This window comes from Podarcis pityusensis (assembly GCF_964106645.2).
Source record: "Podarcis pityusensis genome assembly, chromosome: 6".
Classification (NCBI taxonomy): Eukaryota; Metazoa; Chordata; class Lepidosauria; order Squamata; family Lacertidae; genus Podarcis; species Podarcis pityusensis.
The window spans coordinates 15,276,116-15,298,008 of NC_138030.1; the positions used below are offsets into that span (position 1 = coordinate 15,276,116).

Below are 21,893 nucleotides of genomic sequence, written 5' to 3' on the forward strand. Positions count from 1 at the left end.
TCACTGCTTCCGGTACACACGAATTCCATATTCTGACTATGCACTGTGTGAAAGTTTTGATGTAACTTTAAACAGAATGTTCCAGTGATTTCTAGGTACCATAGAGCTCTATGCTTTAGAAGAACCGATCACGGAGGTGACCGAAAGAGGGATTACAATTCTACAGTAAATAGCTCTCAGGACATAGTGGCTTTATACTAATATATGGTGTGACCACACTTGGAAGACAAGTGTCTAGTTCTGGGTGTCGCACCTCAAAAATGACCCTTTCAAGGGGCTGGAGCATCATATCTATGAGGAAATGTTAGTTTGAAGCTTTTCAGTTAGAAAAATGGTAAAGGTGGGACACCACATAATAGAGGTCTGTTCAAATTATGCATGGTGTGGACAAAGTTAATATAGAGGTTTCCTCTCTCTTATTTGAAGCTAAGGCTATCTAATTAAGCTTAATGGTGAGAGATTGAGAACAAAATTAAATACTTGTTTTCACAGCACATAGTTAAAACACAGAATTCATTACAAGATTCAGTGATTTCCACCAAACTAGGCGGCTTCAAAAGTAGGGTAATAGCCAATTATGAGAAAAATTAGATACACCTTTCTAAGAATGAGTTTAATAAGAGAACTTTTAAGTATCTACATCATCTACAAATAAGAAAAAAAGGCCACCAGAGAACTGGAAAAAAGCACACACAACATACAGCAATACATGTACATCAAATGAAATAGAGCAAAGAGTGTTAAGGGGTTTAAAAAAACAGGAGGCCAAGTTTTGCTACCGAACATGGGCAACCTGTCCTGCCAAACATGTACAATTAGGTGAAGAAAAATATTTTCAGCTATCTTGGCTGTTTTCAACTATGGACCCAACTTTAAAAACTGTCCTTTCAGTAGGGAGTGATGTTATTTCTAGAGCAGAGAATTCAATCCAAATACATAAATTCAGAAATGGTAAAAGCAAAATTTTTAAAAAGAAAAAAGGCATAAAATTCAGTCAACTTTTTCGCAGTTGCAGCTTCAGTCCGTGGTTGACCTTCGGTACCAAAATCGAGCTCTATAGTCATCACTGCAAGTCATGAAGCCAGGGTTGGTAGGAGAGTGGACAATGCAACGAACTATACTGTTATGCCCCAAGGAAAGAAGATTCCTTCGTTCAGCTGTTCGTGAATCCCAGCAGCAGAGGCTAATGGTCCTTTCATCAGGAAGCAGCACATAGTCTTCTGTGTGGTTGAAGACAGCTTGTGTCCTATGAACTTGGCGTCCACTCAAACCAGCTCCTGCAGGTATTGCAACGTAAATATTCAGTATCAAAATGCATATTAAAGGAAACCGGCAGATCCTGCTATCCAAATGCTCATCATACCAAAATTCACTTATTCAAACACGAGAAACTAGCATCCAAACCTCGCTATGTACACCACAGATTCAGATGTTTGTGTAATACTGTAAACATATAGCAGCCTTAAACAAGCCTTACTCTACTACTAAGAGTAATCGGCATAGTCGGCCAATTGGTGCCAAAGAAGGACAGAACTTTTTTTATGTATGCCACAACAGCAGCAAGAATACTCATTGCAAAGTATTGGAAGACACAAGATCTACCCACTCTGGAAGAATGGCAGATGAAGCTGATGGACTATATGGAACTGGCAGAAATGACTGGCAGAATCCGAGACCAGGGAGAAGAGTCGGTGGAAGAAGATTGGAAGAAATTCAAAGACTACCTACAGAAATATTGTAAAATTAATGAATGTTAGAATGATGTTGGATAGAAATTAAGTGGTTTCCAGCTGTAATGCTTTAAGGGAATATGAAAAATGGGTTGTTAATAGGTAAAAATCTAATGTTACTATTTTGAGACCAAAGATTAGGATAAACAAAGAGGGTAAGGATTTGCTGAACCAACAAATTGAACTGGAATACAAAAAAGGGAGGTATGAGGAGGTCCGGGAAACAAGCTAAGGAAAAATAAGTAATGGAAAAATTGAGTGGTTTTTTATTTTGTATCTTTTCTTTTTTTTTAATCATTTTTATATTTACATTTGGAAAATTTCAATAAATATCTTATAAAAAAAAAATAAACAAGCCTTACTCTTCTGTGTTTTGCTGGTCTGTGGCAGCCATTTTGCTAGAAACCATGGGAGGGAGAGGCGAAAGGAGGCCATATCGGACAAATAATGGAGCATTTTATCCTTCCTTGTTTGCCTTTTGCAAGGTTTCAGAGGGTTTTCCTGTCCCCCCCCCCCCCATAATTTTGAGGTTTAAATCCTTGATTAGGCATGCATTAGAAACTTTCCCATAGGAAATCAATGGAAAGTGTTGACTTTATATGCAAACACTTGCCTAACAAATGATTTCCTGAGAATGCATTGTGTTCGGATAGCAGGACCTGTATATAATGTATATTTGACTGGCAATGGGTGAAATGAACATCAGCAAATATCAGAAAAAAGACAATAAAATAATCAAATATTCCTCTAAGAATCAACAGAATATTTATTAGTAAATTCAGCAAGAGGCTTCATAAAATAAACATTCTTTGTTTGCCTTTAGAAAAGCCTGCACAAAGTGACACAGATCTTTTGAGTCTTCCACAGCTCTAGTTCTACATAGAAAAGTACTCTATTCCCAATTAATGGGAGCAGGATAATCAGGGCTGACTCAAAAGTAGGGGAATACACCTAAAAGGATTAGGCCATTTAGGAGTTCAAAACTTTGAATTGTAGCTGGAAGCTATAAGGCAGCACAGTTGATTAGTGCCCATGTTTCCCCTATTCTATTTGTAACAGAAAACAATTTGCAACATTTTGCACAACTGAAGCTTCTGAATGCTCTTAAAAGAGCTACCCATGTAGAGCGCATTGCAGTAATCAAACATGGAGGCTGTAGAAAAAAGATTGATGGTTGCTAAGGAAACAGTTGACAGAGCAGATGATGCCAAGTGGCAGCATACTCTCTGGGCCTCAACTGATACCTGATTATCTTTTTCCAGAAGGGTTACTGAGTTAATCTGTTGCAGCAGAAGTGAAGTCTTGTGGCATATTAAAGACTAACAAATCAATATGGCATATTCTTATTATTTTGCCTACAAAAGCTTATGCCACAAGATTTGTTTGTTTTATGCATAACTCTTCTCAGACTTTCCATTGATTATTAAAGAGGGATAGATCATATCCATCAATAGACACTTCCCTCCTTCCCAAAACTCAGGGAATATTAGCCACTACCCCTCAAGCTTGTCTGGATTCAGTTTTCAGACTATGTGTTCTCTTCCAATTAACCAAAGGCACAATAACCATTACTGAGGCCACTCAATTAATTGAGTAAGAAAAAATAGAAGGGTACCACCATCCTGATCACGCCTCATTCAAAGAGTTATGTATGATCTTGTTAATGGACTCTTTTGTTGGCATTTGTCTGTCTTGGAAGACAATGGAGTACACATCTGGGGATGAAGTCAAACCGCTGTATTAGCAGCACCAGCTTGGCTGCAGGAGCTGCCGGGAGGCACCATCCAACCGTCTTAGAGACTCCACTCTGATTTGTCAAAAAAATTCCTTCCAGTAGCACCTTAAAGACCAACTAAGTTAGTTCTTGGTATGAGCTTTCGTGTGCAAGCACACTTCTTCAGATACCAACTTGCACACTAAAGCTCATACCAAGAACTAACTTAGTTGGTTTTTAAGGTGCTACTGGAAGGAATTTTTTTGACTATGGCAGACCAACACGGCTACCTATCTGTAACTGGCACTCTGATTTGTGTAGGGCTTACACATTAGACTTATTTTATCCCAATGATATTCCACAAGGGTGAAGAGGGTCAGGATCACAGTTTTCTTTCTCCTATAGGAGCTATCTTCCTATGTTGATGTGTCCCAACAGCCTCTTACAAGTACAGTATTAAACAATTGCAGAGATAGAATGGAATTGTGGCACTCTACAAGCCAGCTTCTACAGTGTTAACACAAACTTCCCTATCTGCAATCTCAAAATTTACACCCACAAACAAATCGAACCAGGCCGGACCACTACATTTACAAAGCCCCAAAGGGAACAAAATTTTATTATCTGTAATCTCAAAGGTAAATGAGATATCTAATAGGAACAACTCTAGTGTTACTTCCTTGCCCATGTTAAGAAATGATTGGCTACCAGGGCTATTATGGGAGTCTTTGTCCTGAGCCCATGCTGAAAGCCAGACAGAACAGAGTTTAAGAAAACTGTTTCTTATTCATCCCAGAAAGCAGACAGTAATGGTGCAAGTGTCAATTCAATCACCTTCCCAGTTTAAAGGCAAAAATGTAGGAATAACCAGTTCCTGTTAGGATTCGCACATCAAGAAAGATTTTTTAAGAGAACCTATGGTCATCTCTTTGAAAGTGGTTGTAATTTTCCTCAAGTGCAATGAGCTTTAAAAATAACATTTTTTAAAAAACTGATCCAGCTCATCCACCTTTAACAGAAGAATCACATCAGCCTTTTCCATGCGGTTTTCAGCAAGTATGCTGAGCAAGGGCTTAGATTACCGTATTTTTCGCACCATAGGGCGCACCGGACCATAGGGCGCACCTAGTTTTTAGACGGGGAAATCAATAAAAAAAATCTCCCCCCCCCCAGCCCCAAACAGCAGCGTACAGGCTGCGCACAACCTCTCCCAGCCGGGAGAGGCTGCGTGGAGCTAAAGAAGCCATAGCCCCATGCAGCCTCTCCCTGCCGGAGGGGTTGCGAAAGGCTATGGCACAAGCCTGCATTCGCTCCATAGGACACGCACACATTTCCCCTCAATTTTTGGAGGGGGAAAACTGCGTCCAATGGAGCGAAAAATATGGTATATGAAGTTCACAGAGTATCATGGAAGAGGAATAAACTGGCCGAAAGTAATCCGAGCATTTGCGGCAAGAGGTTGCCAACGATGATTCCAGTTGAGCTTCTGCTCTGTGGCACCATTACAGGTTCAATTTTATATTTAGCATGCCACAGCAGTCTGTGCATGTTTCCTTCTCTGGGCAGGATAATCCATGTCAGGACCTCTTACACCAACTTGAACAGCTCTATGACAAGTTGCCGTACAGCAATAGCCGAGGAAAGTATTCTTTGGCACCACTACTGCATAAAACTTCACTGATTATGGCTGCACATCTTTTGCCAACTGTGCTTCTCAGTGCCTTATACTAGAGAGAGCAATAGGTCAACCTGTCATTCCAGAAAGGAATAAGGTAACTAACTGCAGCTATAGATGACCACCAATAAATCCTCCTAGAAAGAATTCTAAAAACCAACAAGATGCATCAGTATCTGATAGGCACATCTTAATGGTTTTTCACCTGTGTCATTACTAGGTAACGATTTATCCATAACCAAAGCCAATAAATCTGAGAAGTTTAGACTAGAACAGCAGCTTCTGTATTGACTTCACTATGATCACTGAAAGGATATGAGGCGAAATTAGGGCTAAATTACTGGTTAGATTAAATTACTTTATAAGGAAATTTTAGCCTTCGATATTACTTTATAAGGAACCAATTCTTGCCTAATTAAACATCTGAATAGTTTACATTAAACAATACTTTCATGGTGTAATCCTATGGCCCCTGTAATACCGACCTCTCTCGTCATGTGGCTAGAGGTAATCTCTGGACAGAGTTGGAGTTTCCAAGCATCATGGCTGCTCCACTGGCTGACTAGGAGCATGCTGGGGCAGTTGAGGGCACACAGGATCCCAAGCTTCCCTCATTTCCCCAAAATATCTCAAAAAGGAGCCAGAAACTACACCAGCCTGAGACCTTGCATAGCTTCTTCCCTTTGGAGGAAATGGAAGGGAATCAAGAACAGTCACAATTTCCTCCCACTGCAAGCAGTCACAGCTTGGAAATTGCATTAAGTATGGTGCAGATTTCAAGAACAGTCACAAGTATGGTGCAGATTTCTCCTTCACCTTTTCTAGTAAAATGTCTGTTAGTATAATGACACATTATATATAACTTTCTTTAAAAAATAGTAATAGTATACTAGTCCCCGCATCTAACCTCCCCCCCCACAATGGCCGAAGTAAAGAACTTTGTTAGTCAAATCTCAGCTATAGAATGTAGGGCAAGGAGAACAAGATTACACTTGTAAGTCTCAAAATTCAATGTGAAACTGAAAAACTAAAAGGAAGCTAGAAGATAATTGTTACACACTTGGAAAGAAAGCTAAAACCAACACTAACGGCATATACAGACACATCTAAAGAAAATATATATTTTACTTTCGGGGGTTCAGGCTGAGTCCAGCTTCTCTCACCCCCATCTTTCCACTACAAACAAAGATATACTTTGCTTTCAAGCTGATTGCTAATTAAGCTTCACTTTTGGTCCTCATCCTGCATTTTCAGATAAAATTGGTGTTTTTTTTTGACTATTGAAAATACTGCTTGAAGGTTTATACATACATAAGCTACTTTGGCATCTTATCAAACCTCCCCCCCCCCCCAAGTTGAAAAACTGCTCTTGAGAGAAGAGGTGGATTTGCAAAGTCACAGGTTCTAGCCAATCAGCACTGTATAAACCACCTTTCCCTACAAATTGACAGACCTGGATTTCCCTGAACTCAATACTGGAAAGATTGTATACCTGACCAAAATGTGCCAAGTGACATTTCATAGCAGCCCAACCACAGTGAAGAGACCAAGGTGCAGGTTTGTAAGAGTAAATGTTAGAAGGAGGAGATTTCAGCAGGGAACAGAAAAAAATGCCAAAAGATTGATCCCTTAGCTAGTTAAATGCGCCAAAAGATTCTGTTAGCAAAAGAAAATATGGTGCTTGAATGTTCAAAGCACAGGAGAAGTTTAATTACAATAAAAATATTTTGTTTTTACAAAGGCTTTTCCATCTAAGAGGATTGCATTAATGTAGATCAGGGATGTCCAACAGGTCGATCACAATCTACTGGTAGATCCCCATGAGGTTTTGGTAGATTGCGGTCAATCTCTGGCTCTCTTTCCTTAGCGTTGCTAAAACTGACTCCTGCCACGCCCCCACGCCCCGCCCTCCATTGTTGTATGATCTCTGGAAGGGAAGACGAAGCTTTCTCTGTGCTGCTGTTTTGATCCACAGCAATCTTTTTGTGAGTGACTTTACCCCTTTGTCCCTTGCCTTCAACACCCCCCAAACTGAACTCCCCCCAAATCTTTTCTTCTCCCTAAAAAAAGTTCAACAACTTTGAGCTGAACCCCCCCTCAAACAGGGTTCCCTTCCTCAGAAAAGCTCAACAACTTTGAACTGAACCCCACAAAAACAGAGGTAGATCACTGCCAGTTTTTAATTATGAAAGTAGACTGCAGTCTCTTGAGAGTTGGCCACTCCTGATGTAGATGATATTTGAGTGTCTTATGCCTCCTATGATTATTGCATTTCACAATGGTCACCATCAAAATTGGGCAGGAAAAAAGTTTGGTAATCCCTGCTCTAGGTAAATGTACATCTGGGTTGGATCCAATCAAGTCACCCTCAGGGCAGATTCAATGAAATCAATAGACATGATTACCTGATGTCCACCAATTTCAATGGGTCTACCTTTGAGCATGACTTGAAATAAACACATTGAAATTACTCAGACATCAGTTACTCAAGTCCATTGATTTCACTGGGTGTGCTTTGAGTTCAAGTTAGTTGGCCACTACCCTCTGGATCCCATCTAAGGAATATTCCACTTTTTTCTTTACAACTTTTCAAAGAGGGTTAGACTAAGAAAGCAATTCTCTCAGAAATCTTCATTGTTGAGTGGCAATTTGAACTCAAGTCTTGCCAACCGAGAACCATTTATATCACACTATTCTGGAATTTAGATTAAGTTATTAGATTCGATTAGAAACCTTTTATAGTTCAAGGACGACATTTCCTTAAGGGCAAAAGGCTGGGAGCCACAAGTTAGTGGTAGATGGAACCAGAGGCAAAAGTGGGCAGGTTGAAGGATGTGACACTTATCTTTGTATAGCAAAATATATCCCAGACACACAGCTGTCAGAGGTTTCTACACACCCACCCACCACCCCTACCTCTCCATCCAGACCATGAAGATGCAATATCACAGTTCAAAGATTCTTTGCAGTCAGACAAAAGCCAAGAAGGGGGCAGTTGAAGGTTATGGCCTAAGAAGAGTCCCTTAGAGCAGCCAGGAGGACAACATTCAGCCCCCAAGTCTGAGGTTCCATACTCCTGTTTTAAATTAAGCCTTCAGGCATTTCAATAATATTTTATCGTTTAAAGTTTAACATTATGTAAGAAAAACAGATTTTCAGGTGAATACAAACATGTTGTGTTTTCTACTGTTTATAAAGAGGTTGCAACCCAGCACTATCCAATCACTGCTGTAAGCTACATACGGAATTGCGACAGACTTCCACACTATCAGAAGTACTGCACTTTCTCTACATGTACATCTTGCTATGTTCTGCCAACACAAGTGACACCTTACCATTATGGTGTCCTGCTTTTTTCATTTAAAAGAACTAGCTGGAAAGGAGTTTTGTACTAATTAACAAGATAAAATTACCACCCCCTCAAGAAAAACAAATGAGATCATAAAATGGTACCCATCATTAAAGCCGATGTGTGCTGAATTGCAATTGGTTCGCTTTCCCAGTAAGTCACAGCCCACATAAACCCCTAGCTTTTAAATAAAAAGATGGAAGAATGGCATGAAAGGAAACCTCTTTGCAGAGATTGTGCTGCTCTTCTGGTCTTTGTGGTCTGAGAAAAGATGCAAAAACCGCAGGGAAAATAACTGGTTTGGATGACTGAGTGAATGCCCACTACAGGAAAGTAAATGAAGCACGTAAACTTCACACTCAAGGCCTCGTGTAGCAGCATCCTAGAGGTTAAGGGAAGCACTACTTCCACAGCAACAATCCAAGCTAACCAGGAATTTGAAGGCTGGCATCAGCAGAAAATTGTGGTTTTGAATATTCATTTCTAAAGAAATGAATAACGTGAAAATTAGTTAGAATGGGTATGTTTCTCAAGACAACTCTAAGCAAAATTGCTAATGGAGCAATGAGCCAGTCTGGCCTGGCTCTGTAGTTTCAGAGTTGACTGGATTCCAGAATACTCTGCTCTGTTGATGACCTTGCTGACTAATGGAACAGGAGGTGGATGTCAACCTCTAAAACAGGTGCTTCCAAGGGTCATCTTCACTACTTCGTTGGCACAAGTCACAACTTTACATTGGGCTCAAAGGAGATGAAGTGAAGTGCAAGATGATTAAGAGTGTTAGATGGTATTTTACTTGCAACAAAGCTGACAGATCTTGGTACAGAAGATCTGCTAAAGCCTGTGGCAAGTAATTCCTCCCCGCTTGCCATAATACCTACAGAATATCATCCAAAGCGATTTCTGGTGATGAGGGAACATGGGCTGCCTCTACTTCGAGAAAGATACATCTAGTGCCTGTTTTGAAGACTGAGTATCTAATACACAAACATAAGAGTCTTCAGGGATGTAAGGGCCTTATGACTTGTCCAACAAAACTGGGAGAAGCTGGGTTTCCTTGCTGGGCAGTATTTTTCTCCCATCTAGATAGGGCAGTGTCTACCATGGTTTCGTTCCTATTTAAACAGTGGGCGGGAGTATGCTGGACATAGCTTTGATACACTTTTGGAAAGGTTACTGAGAGTCTTTGCTCTACAGCTCCAGGCATACCTGGATATCAAGTGTTTGAGGCTGGCCTTGTGAGCCTGAAGATTTTTACCTGAAAACTGGGAAAGGTAGGTTGAGTTTTGAGGTGTTTCTGTTTATATCAGATCAAGACCTAGCAACTGTCACGTATTCATAACCTTGAGGCTAGACTACTGTGATGCGCTCTATGTGGGACTGCCCTTAATGAATGCCTGGAAGAGTCAAATATTTCACAATAAATTTGTTTAGATGAGCTCTCATTGCCAGGGATAAGCATGAGCAGGGCACTTTTATATTATTTTTAGTTTCAAATTTATTTTGTTGTACTGGGGCAGGGTAGAAATGGAAATTAATCTAATTATGGCAGAACTGGTTAAATACTATTCATAGTTACACAGGTCTGACTCACCCCAAGAAAGAGAGTTCTTTCTTTCTAACATCCAGATTCCTAAAATTTCGGATGAGGAAAAGAATAGGTTGAACCAACTAGTTGCAGTAAAGAAAGTAAGAGAGACCATTAGTCAATTTATGAGTAGCAAGACTGTTATCAGGATATTAAAAAAGGTTTGCTGGGATCTTAGCAGACACTGATGTATCTTTAATCCAAACAGCTGTCTCTGTCTTGAAAAGTGCCACTAAAGAAACTTTACCTCCAAGAGGGCAAGGACTTGTTTGCGATCTATTATCACATATATTGAAAGAGATCTCAATTCTCCAAGTGATGGTATTTATGTAGCCAAAATGGTATCACATACACAAGCAGGAGATTATCAGCAGGCTCAAAAAACTTCGAAGTTTGCAGAGTACAAAAACCTTAAATACTAGGCGGGGAAGTACAAAAACCTTAAATCCTAGGCGGGGACCACCCCCTCAAAAACACCCAGTCCAATGCTAAAATATTTTATTGCAGATCCCACCTGTACCACATTTTCTCTGTCTTCTAAATCTCAGCTATCCACCTTTATTTCCACGTTGGCAGAAAAGGAATCTGTTCAAACCTAAAATACATTATTTATGATATAAAAAAAATTATTCCCAGTTGGAAATGAAAAAAAATGTTATACCTGAAAGAGTATTCATCTTGTCTTTTAGGGATGGAGTAAAAGTTTTCAAATGAAATGAGTAGAACTCCCCCCCCCCCTTTCCTTGGGATTTAGGTTGAGCTCTATCTTTGACATGACTACAAATATTTAATGATAAATCTGTCTCTACAATTTTGGTGGATGGAAGTTAATGGAAGCCATATATTAGATAGTTCTATGTGAAAAGAATACTCCAGTTTTACTGTCACAGATGTTTTAACTGTATTTATGGAAACCTGAGGATCGCAGGAACAGACCAGAATTTGCAATGTCAGAGATGTCATATCAGAGATGACTTGCAGTTTCAAAATACTGCATTTTTATAAAATGCACCCTCTATTTTATCGAGTCCTTCATGATCATACCATTATCCACATAGTACCCATTTCCAAAAATGGTCAGAGGCCTCCAAGAAGCTTTTCAACATGGCGCAGAAGCATTTCCCCATCTCTTTTCCATGACTGGTATTCTAATGTTTACTATTCTGGACTTCCAAGTTTCTATTTAGCTATTGCAGCAAATAATAATTGATAAACCTAAGCTTCATGTATTTGTCCTTTTGAAACTAAGTACCACCATGTCTTGTGGTAGCCAATTCCTGAAGCTAATACCACTTTGGTGATACTGCCAGCATGAATTAGGTGTGGTAATCCACACTTTTGTTGCTGGTGCTCCTCATGAAAGGAGGAAGTGATATCCCTTTAAAATAATTATCACAAGCAACGAGAAGAATATAATAAAATAAACATCGGAGATACAATTTACAAGTTTCCTTTTAAGTTGACAGTCTTCCTTTTTGTGGAGTACTCTTTAAAATATAATATAATTGGGAGCAGAATTAAACTACGTCTGCTGTAGTATATGGGCTATTGCTAACACATAGTTTAAAAAAACCCCCACCAAAAATGGTTATCACCTACTACTGGGCAGGGCAAAAAAAAAAAAATTGGGTAGTTTAAAAGGTTGGAAACTGGACATGAGTCACTGTTATTAAGAAAGGAAAATACTGAAGAAAAACCATTTTCTCCTAGAAGTATAGGAGACCATGAAGTGTATGAATATTCATCATAAAACATGTGGGGTAGGAGAAGAGATTTCATGCCTGAACTTAATGGCAGAACTGAGAGAATAACAGACCAGCAACCCAGCTCTAGACAATGACTTAAACTTTAACATAGCAGTGAAACAGTCAACTAAATTGGTTGCAATCTCCACAACAGAAAACAGAGTATTAGTATTACAAGGCTTATGTACATCCTTCTTTTTCTTTCTCTCTCTCTCACAAAAACTACACTGACACACAACACACTTGATGCAATCTTAAAGAAGGGGTGGCTAATGTATGGCCTTCCAGATGGTGCTGTACTGCAACTTTAGGTCATGCTGCCTCAGGCTGATGGGAGTTGGAGTCCAACATTGGGAAGCCACAGGTTAGTACCCTTGTCTTAAATGCCAAACTCTTACTCCAGTGTAATGTAGCAAGTCTTTAGTTCTCAGTATCTATACGAACTATTTATGTTCATTAGCTCAAAACACCAGTTTTGAGACAAGTATTCTCAAGAGCCTTTAAACTTACTGACACTTATCTACTTCCTGGATTGCCCATAAGCAAATTAATTTCAATGCTTCTAATAGGGATAGACATGTGAAAATATACTACCCAGAATTCAATGTGAAATTATCCATGGTAGAAGTTATTGCAAAGCCTGACGTTTTGATATATAGAGACATATTTAAAGTCCCATGCATTAGATTCTAATAAATGATGCCTATGTAGAAAAAATATTTATTCCAAAAATCTCAAAGACACTAATAACATAAAATGACTGAAAGCATTATTAAAACATGTGCCATTCACATGAACCAAAGCAGCTGCTGCTCACAAGCATACAAGAGCAACAGAAAATCATCTCTCAGAAAAAAACCCAGTAGTGCACTAGTTGGATTGGTAGAGTCCATCTAGTGAGAAAATAACCAACCACAAATATTAAATCAAGGTAATGTACTGCTTTCCAACTACAGCTGAGGATGCATACTATGGGCCCCCCAACAGTGCCCTTGCTTCTTTGTAAAGGAAGAACATAACATACATTATTTAAGACTGGAGAAAGAGCCCTGCTAGATCAGGCCATCTAGTACAGTATTCTGTTCTCACTGTGGCCAACCAGATGCCCATGGGAAGCCTGCAAGCAAGAGCCTAGTGCAACAGCTCTCTCCTCACTTGTGATTCCAGCAATTGACATTTAGAGGCAGAGTGTCTCTGACAGTGGAGGTATGCCAAGACTTGACTGCACCCTGCTGGTTTAGCATGTTAGAAACTTGGAAATTTGTATAACAAAATATGCCTCTACAGAAAAGGAGTTCTTCCAGAGAAGTTAATTCATACAATTTCCTGATTTCTGAGGGAGCTGTTACTGCAGTAGCATCTCACACTGGAAGTATTAGAGAAAGCATTGAGCAGAAAATTGCAAGCTTACATGTTGATGTAGTTTGTTTCCAGCTCAGCAAGATAGAAAAAAGAAGTAACACCATTTGTATATCAAGCAGTATTAGTAGGAAACGAATCAATGTGTGAACCCCAAGGATTTCTCTTAAATAAACCCCAGTGATTTAAAGTAAGAGTTGTGCAAACACACAAGTATGATTTTGGACATGACTGCAGAGTTAACCTGATTTTCTCCTAGGTCATGAGATCATGAGGTTATTTCCTTATGACCAATATTTGTTTAAAATTTCAAGGGAAAATGTCTGGTTTATATGCCACTTTGCAGACTTTGTACAGAACTTTCAATTTACATTTTTCCTCATGATACACCCAGGAAGGCCATTACATTTAACTAGATGTAATGGAGGATGGGATCATGGCTAAGAGTACGTGAGAGAAATATATACATATCTATTATATTGGTCAACATCTACTCACCTGTATATTTTACTAGTGTTCTCCCTGTAGAGATCTCCCACAGTTTAGCTACAGAGTCTTTTCCACTAGACAGAATATACTTTGAATTCTTGGAGAAAATGGCAGAACAGACTTCAGCCCCATCGTGCGCTTTTTCAAAAGTAGTGATACAACGATTTGAAACGCCATCCCACAATTTGATGCATCCGTCTTTGCTGCCCGTTACATACATGTTAGCACTTGCATTGTAATTAACTGAGCATATGGCATCAGTGTGCTGATCTTGAGGATTGCAAGATACAAAGCACTGGAAAGTATTGACATCATACAGTCGCAGGGTAGGATGCTGGGTACCGACAAGAATGAAGTCTCCAGAAGGATGGAAAGAGATAGAACGCAGCATTTCTGCTTCCTGTTTAGTTGGAAAATAGGCAGTTAACATTAAAAGGCATCTTCCCAGTACACTGATCCACCTAAACACCAAACTTGTGTTGGCTACTGTTTAAAACATACAACAACATTGCTATTTAAAGAAGCCAGGCAGGACTCATGGCACAGCAGAACAGATTTTTCTAAACAAAGTTTGAGAAAGCAGGTCCTCATAAAAGAGGTGAGATTATTAATTAACAGGAAAAAGGTTCTGAAGGGAGTTGTGTCCGAGTCACACCTTTTCAAGATCAGTATCACCTACTTTGTAGATCCCCAGAGACCACTCTCATTTTCCTGTAAGTTGGATTCATGCTCTGAATCATACTCTAAAACTAAGCTACTGTTAGGGAAGAGAAGTATTTAGTTATGCTTAAAGAAGTCACAAACTACTTCAGATCTATTGTAATCTACCCCATGCATTTCCCCGCTACTCTAGCAGATTGGATGATCATGGTGTTCCATGTTAATTTCTTCTTGAGAGATTGTCAGTATGTGGACAGAGGTGTCAAACATTCCCCTGGGAATTTTCTAGCTATATTGCCCTTCCCAAGGGAGGAAATATAGGGGGAATTTCCCCCTCCCCCTAAAAACAACTTTGGGTGTTGGTGGTAATTTTATTTATTTGCTACAATTATTTACATCCTATCTTTCAGAATACAAATCCTTCCCAGGCATTCGACATTTAAAATCACACACATTATCCCCATATAAAATGTTATTTGAAAGGGGGGGGGGAATTAAGCAGTCCTGTCTTCTACTTCTCTGTTCTGCCACTCAACTGCAACAGCGGATACTGATTTTCAGTTTTTAAAAAGCCAGGGGAAGAAAGAATGAAATCCATTTCATAGCTAGTTTGGCCCCTTAATTAAAGTTAGGAGGAGTCTGAATGGCAATTTCCAAAGTATGTTTTACCAGGATGGTCTTAATCCCAAGAACACTTGTACACACCATTTAATAACATCAACAAGGCTTCAAAAGTCATGCTTTTCTAGTTATTTTTGTTATTCCTTATAAAGTTTTGATTTAAGTGTCTAACCTGGATATATTTGAAGGCTCTTTTGGCAGATGGTTTTGAGTAGTCAAACAATTTAAGTGTGTAATCCCTTGAACCAGAGGCAAGGATTTGTTCTGTTGGATGGAAAGCTAAACATGTCACCTCATCCACGTGATCATAGAGAGTTCTAATAACAGGGTGGTTCTCCATGTTCTGCTGAGCTGTTTCATTCATCATGACCTGAAGAATACATTTCAAAACACAGCACAGTAAGCATAGAATTTTCGCTGCAGGCATCAAGACACAAATGCTGTCTATTGCACATCTGATGCTGTTCCCTTCATAGTGGACATAGTGGATCTGCATCTTCTCACAACTGTTTATGCAGGATGTTTAAAGTGTGAAACAATCTCTCGTATATGTCCAAATAACTCTTTAGTGGGTCATTAACAGCCCATCTTACAAATGAAAAAAGGAACTCTTGAGAGATCAGGACTGGTCCAGACTTTGCAAGTCCATGGCTATGCTAGCACTAAATTCAGTCACCAATTCCCTTTCCCCTGCAGCTTCCTGTACTCCACAAAACCCTACAAAGTGTGTGTGTGTGTGTGTGTGTGTGTGTGTGAGAGAGAGAGAGAGAGAGAGAGAGAGAGAGAGAGAGGTGTGGGTGGCCATAGGGAGAGGGGGGAAATAATAAAAATTGCCTCATTTTCTTCTGATGCTGTTCTTTAAACACAGGTATAATACGTGCAAAGCTAGGTACCCCGCTCAGAACCCTAGCTGCTGCATTCTGCACTAGCTGAAGCGTCTGAACAAAGTTGAAAGGCAGACCCATATAAACCACATTACAGTAATCTAATTATGAGGTTATCAATGTGTGGATCATGGTGGCCAGGCTATCATTGTCTAGGAAAAGGTGCAGTTGGCATACCAACTGAAGTTGGTAGTAGGCTTTCTATGCCTACCTAGGCCTCTAATGCCAGTACAGTGGTACCTCGGGTTAAGTACTTAATTCGTTCTGGAGGTCCGTTCTTAACCTGAAGCACCACTTTAGCTAATGGGGCCTCCTGCTGCCGCTGGAGCACGATTTCTGTTCTCATCCTGAAGCAAAGTTCTTAACCCGAGGTACTATTTCTGGATTAGTGGAGTCTATAACCTGCAGTGTATGTAACCTGCAGCGTATGTAACCCGAGGTACCACTGTACAGTTTCAGGTTAAGAACGGACCTCCGGAACGAATTAAGTACTTAACCTGAGGTACCACTGTATCTGTATACCTGTGCCTTAAAGCGAATTCAAGCAACCCAGTTCCTGGACTCAGGAACCATCCACCCACAGGCTTTTTGTGTTATCAGAGGAGGCTCAGTTTATTGATTCTCATCCAGCCCATGACTGCATCCAGGCTTCTCCCAACTGAGACTGCTCCCAACAGTTTCATATGACTAGTAAATAGCACTGGAGATAGTTTCATATGACTAGTAAATAGCACTGGCACCCCACAGCTTAACTGGCAGAGTGATGAGATGCTGTCATTCAAAGCTACTCTCTGAAAACAGCCCCACAAATAGAAGCATGACCAGTTTCTTTTGGCAGATAATTCCCAGAGGACCCTAAAGCTGAAAAAGGAAAATGCAAACATTTATTGATTCATTACTATTTGAGCATTTACCTCAATTGGCATAGCACTCTTTGCTAACATTCTCTCTGTATCAAGTATTTTGATTGAAGCATCAGCTGATCCTGTAGCTATTAACTGTCCATCTCTGCTGTATGTAGCTACCCGACATGGTCCTTTGTGCGATGTGACATAACAGGTCTCATATTCAGAAGCTTCTGGGGACATGGTCTGCACATCTGCATCAAATTCCAAGTCAATCCCTGTGCCAGGAGCTACTGTATCAGAGCGCCCGATTGCATACTGAACTGCACTATCATCATTTTCCATTCCTGGAAGAAAAGAAATTACAAAAGCTCATTTTCCAAAAGTAAGAAGCCCCAAACTTTATAAACAGGAAAAACCCTGTTACAATAGTTCTCAAACCTAATCCGTTGGTATTTTGAATGTGAGTCCTATAAGACCTGTTCCCTGCCTTATAGGCCTTTCCCACCTGGTCTAGAAGGGTGGGGACCTGTCTGACCCCAGCTACAAAAGCTGAGGCTTCTGAATAGACTCTTGGACTGGGGTGTTGTTTAAGGTTTTTATAGCTTAACAGGAAGCATAAGAAAGCATCAGAAAATTTGTGGAAAGTAAACTGTCACAATAATTCATACTGCTAACAACCATTTTTACTCTATATGAAATGCTCACATGCACAAAAAAAAGTCTTCCTAAAAAGCCCACAAGGTGAAATGCAATTATTCACAACTGTGCCTCTCTAGTTTAGTGTACCTGGCACCCACATAAGTAGGTGAGCAGCAACTGATCTTCACTCCGAAGCGTAAAATGGAAAGATAGCAGATTGGTGGGAAGCTAAGGTGTAGCTTGGTTGCAAATTCACTGGAAAGATAGGGAAGTTGACCTAGCTTATACACAAATAGCTGCAACAGAGCCATCATGTACATGTCTTTGCTGCTTTACATCCTATTCCAAGCAGGATCACAGAATATAATGGCTCATTTTACATATTTCTCTAGTAAGTACTGATCTTGGACAACTATCAGTGCTATTTGCTAACTATCGTTTTAGAAGACTTAAGTGACTGCAGATAACATTAATGGCTTAAATATCCAGAGACAAAAGAAGTATTTTGATTACTGATGTTTTGACATGCCATCTAAAACAACAGTCTTAACAGAACTCATAGTGCATACCTGACCTTAAACACAGCATATTAAATTTGTTTCACATCACAACTTACCTACTTTAATAAGATGCAATAGTTGTTCAGAGGGTGCACATACAGACTGTGGTTTTACCTCATTTATCAGACCGTTAGCAATGTTGATATATCCATCATAAAGCAACTGACTAATAATGAGTCTGTAAAGTTGTTGCCTGTCTTTCAGGCTTACTTTTGGTCTATACATTGTGAGTAAGGGCTGTCTTGCAGAAGTCTGAAACGAAGGAAAAAATAACTACATACATGTACAGGAATAAGGCATTTATGTTTAATTCTATTTTTGAAAGCATTTGTAACCTACTTCTTTTTTTAGTAAAATGCCTAAGGTTGCTTTCACAGCAGAAATAAATAAAGCAACCAAGGACAAAATTATATTAAGTAATATAACCTAATAGTTCCCACAATTTTTCTCCCACGGGCCACCTGAAAATTGCCGAGGGTTTTGGTAGATCCCTCCTGCAGCCTTTTCCCCGGCCGCTCTTTCGCCCGCGCCGAAATCCGTATTTCCCACCTCCCACAACACCGAGCCTATCGTGACAAAGGCTGCGGGGCTGGGCGGCTCTTCCATTAAAGGGAAAGCGGCGGGTAACCTGGCGTTCTCCACGTGCAAGAAACGGCCAAGGCGAAGAGCTGGCGAAACCGCCGGGCCCGGAAAGCGAGACTTGATTCTTACCAGCCCGTCTTTCGGCCTGGGTCGATCTGCGCTCAAAATGGCTGCCGGGGGCCCGACGACGTCGGCGGGCGACTGCGGCGGCAAAGGCAGCGGGAGCGGAGCCTGCGGAGGGGCCGGCAGCAACCTGGACCGAGGGCCGCTGCGTCGAACAGGCTGCTGCATCGAACCTCCGCACATCGATTGAAGCCGCAGCTGGGAGGAGAAAAGGAGCGCAAGCAAGGGTCACGTGTGCGCATGCGCCAACAGTAAAGCCACGTCTTTTCGAAATGCGACGTGAAGATGGATAGTGGGAAGGAATTTGGCATGCCAAGTTTTCTCTATCACTGTAGTTCCCTCTTGGGGGCAAATGTTTTACAGTACAGTATTCTTAAATTTTTGGCTACTATAAAACGGTCGAGGCACAGGAGCCTTGCCACACACAAAAAAGGATACTTAGCTGAAAATCCAATTTACATGGATCAGTATCATGGGTGTAGCCTAGAGAGGGGCAGGTGCCCCCCCATCAATAAACATCAATACAAACCTGAGGTTCTGCCCCTCCTAACAAAAGCCTGCCCCCCTAACAAAATTCCTGGCTATGCCCATAATCACTATATTTTAAAATGTGCAGTGTGGTAGATATTTCATTCACAAACGAGCTAGGATTTAATTCTAGGGACAGTATATTCTGCTAAGCCTGATTCATAATTCTGTTGTCACTTCCAGTACACTGCTGTGCATTTACTCAGATCTAAGCTCCACGGGTGGTGCTGTGGGTTAAACCACAGAGCCTAGGACTTGCCAATCAGAAGGTTGGCAGTTCGAATCCCCACGATGGGGTGAGGTCCCGTTGCTCGGTCCCTGCTCCTGCCAACCTAGCAGTTTGAAAGCACATCAAAGTGCAAGTAGATAAATAGGTACCGCTCCGGCGGGGAGGTAAACGGCATTTCCATGCGCTGCTCTGGTTCGCCAGAAACAGCTTAGCCATGCTGGCCACATGACCCCGAAGCTGTCTGCGGACAAACGCTGGCTCCCTCGGCCAATAGAGCGAGATGAGCACTGCGACCCCAGAGTCAGTCACGACTGGACCTAAGGGTCAGGGGTCCCTTTACCTTTAAGCCCCACCCACAATGTGGCTTACTCCTAGGTAAGCCTGTACAGAATTGCAGCCTTAAGCACCGATATCCTGAAAATGTGTGTACACAACTTCTTACTAATATAAGGTCTTTAGGAATTTCCAAAAGTTTTAACAAAAATGTTGAGAATGGGCCTGATTATTTGACCTCTTGGGTTCTTTTTTCTGGCTAAAAATGGGATAATATACAGTATATTGACTTTAAAAGTCCCAAACTCTTCCCTGACCAGTTCTTCATATCTATTGAATGCCATGAAGCTCAGATGGTGAAATATGGGGTCTCCTCTTAAATCAGGCACCCCCAAACTCAGCCCTCCAGATGTTTTGGGACTACAACTCCCATCATCCTTAGCTAATGGGTCCAGTGGTCAGGGATGATGGGAACTGTAGTCCCAAAACATCTGGAGGGCTGAGTTTGGGGATGCCTGTCTTAAATAAAGCATTTACCTGGTAATCTGACAATCAGTTCCTGGGCAGTTACCCAGAGGTAAACCCCACTTGAGTTTAATAGGACTTATTTTAAAAATGAGTAGAGTTGCAATGGTGCAGCCTGATCCGTTGCATGTTTACTCAGGGTGTCCCACTGAGTTCAAGGGAGTTTATTCCCAAATAAGTGTACAGTGGATTGCAACCTTAGACAAGTGGTGCATAAGTAAATGGGCACTGTTCAGTGACAAAAGATAGGAAGAATGACCTTGGGCACGTTTGCTTTGACAGTCTACATTGCAACAGGCCCAAATACCTCATGCCCCCAATCTTATCGAACAATTCTACTCACATCAGCTTCAAGAAATGACAGTCGCATTGGTCGTGGTTCATTGGTAGGCAAGCCCATGTTACTCATGCCCCATGGAAACTGCCGCCTATCACATGGTGGCGTGATACGACGACTTGTCATTTTTTCTTACAACTGTATATCCTTCACACTACCTCTTCAATCCTCTCACTTGTCCTCAAGAATTAAGTTATATGCAGATGACCTTCAACCTGAGAAGCACACATTAATCTGATGTCTGCCCTGGTTCCCAAAGGTCAGTCTCGTAATCCTGTCATGGTAGCTTTTCAAAAGACATGGACAGAGGAGTGGGCTTCTCCTCAAATCCACACTCACATCTGTCAACAGCTGACTGCTTGAGAGGCACAATGTCCATCATACAGAACTGAGCATTATGGGGAATCTAGTCTGGTGCAATGCTGTTTCACATTTGTCAACAGAAAGTCCATCCCATGGCAAGTTGCTCTTTTTTGACTTAGTAGCCTGATACCTGAACTGACAGACCACCACGGCTCTGATAAAATGTGGTCAAAGTTGTCTTCAGACAAACGCTTTTTTGATGCCACAGACTGAAAAACTAAGAATACCAGAATCATTGGTCTTTACCCACCCAGTGCCGCCTATTCCTGTTGCGCTCATAAGTTTTAAAAACAATCTGATGGCCTCCACCTAGAAGAAAACAACCGCTCAGCATCTATTGCTGTGAATCTGACCTATGCATTCTTTGTGGGCAAATGCTACCACTTACTGGACGTCACCAGTGGACCAGAGGGCTGTGGCCCTCTTTGGCTGGGCAGCCCCGCTGCTCCTGACAGTTTGCAGCAAGCTAGCTCATTTCAGAATGGCCATTCACACGCTTTCAAATTTGGCGTGGGGAACTCTTGGTTTTAGGGAGAGTCACCCCTCATGCAAAATGGCACTGTCTGTTTTTTCCCCTTCGCAGCCAAGGTGCAGAGCCACGCTTCTGCTGGCCTGTCACGTTTTCCCCTGAAAATATCTCGTGGCATCTGACCACGATCAGTTTCCCTCTTGACATTCAAGCCAGTTTCATTGTCACACAAAAAACCAGCCCTGCAGTGTTGGCAGCTGCCCTCACAGGAGCCGCCTCACTCAAGTCTTTCAAAGTGAGGGCTTCGGCCCCAAAGTGTAGAGACTGGGGGCAGGAATAGACCCAACTCTCAGTCTTAGTCTGAGTCCGTCACACTATAATGAGGCGGCGCCATCGTAAGGGCTGCGCCGTGAGGCGATGCGCCACTTGCGCAAGGGAAAAGAGCAATGGGCCCTGTGCTACGGGTTTACGCAACCAGCGTATCGCGCGCTACGCTGAGAGCGTATCCTGCTTAGCCAAGCGCTCTCTCTCTTGTTCACGGATCACAACAACAGACACCGACAGGAGAAGGCCTTGCGAAACCCCGCCCCGCTCAGTGTCCCT

At 41.3% G+C, this 21,893-nt stretch overlaps 1 protein-coding gene and 1 long non-coding RNA gene across 3 annotated transcripts; both read right to left on the reverse strand.

Annotated features, from left to right (window-relative positions):
• Positions 1-598: 598 nt before the first annotated feature.
• Positions 599-21,659, reverse strand: CSTF1 (cleavage stimulation factor subunit 1). 2 transcript variants are annotated; one of them, XM_081011270.1, is made up of 7 exons: positions 20,465-21,659; positions 18,573-18,764; positions 17,918-18,113; positions 16,729-17,006; positions 15,103-15,300; positions 13,659-14,049; positions 599-1,277 (listed from the first exon to the last, which is right to left on the reverse strand). In XM_081011270.1, exons 1-7 carry the CDS (start codon positions 20,582-20,584, stop codon positions 1,018-1,020), a joined length of 1,635 nt encoding a protein of 544 aa, XP_080867396.1. In that variant the 5' UTR covers positions 20,585-21,659; the 3' UTR covers positions 599-1,017. The 2 variants fall into 2 exon arrangements, with proteins under 2 accessions (XP_080867396.1, XP_080867397.1); XM_081011271.1 differs by having other exon boundaries at positions 21,210-21,654.
• Positions 1,286-4,602, reverse strand: LOC308480276. Its single transcript, XR_013987985.1, has 3 exons — positions 3,746-4,602; positions 2,088-3,530; positions 1,286-1,472 (listed from the first exon to the last, which is right to left on the reverse strand). It is a non-coding gene; the product is annotated as an uncharacterized lncRNA (long non-coding RNA).
• Positions 21,660-21,893: the final 234 nt, after the last annotated feature.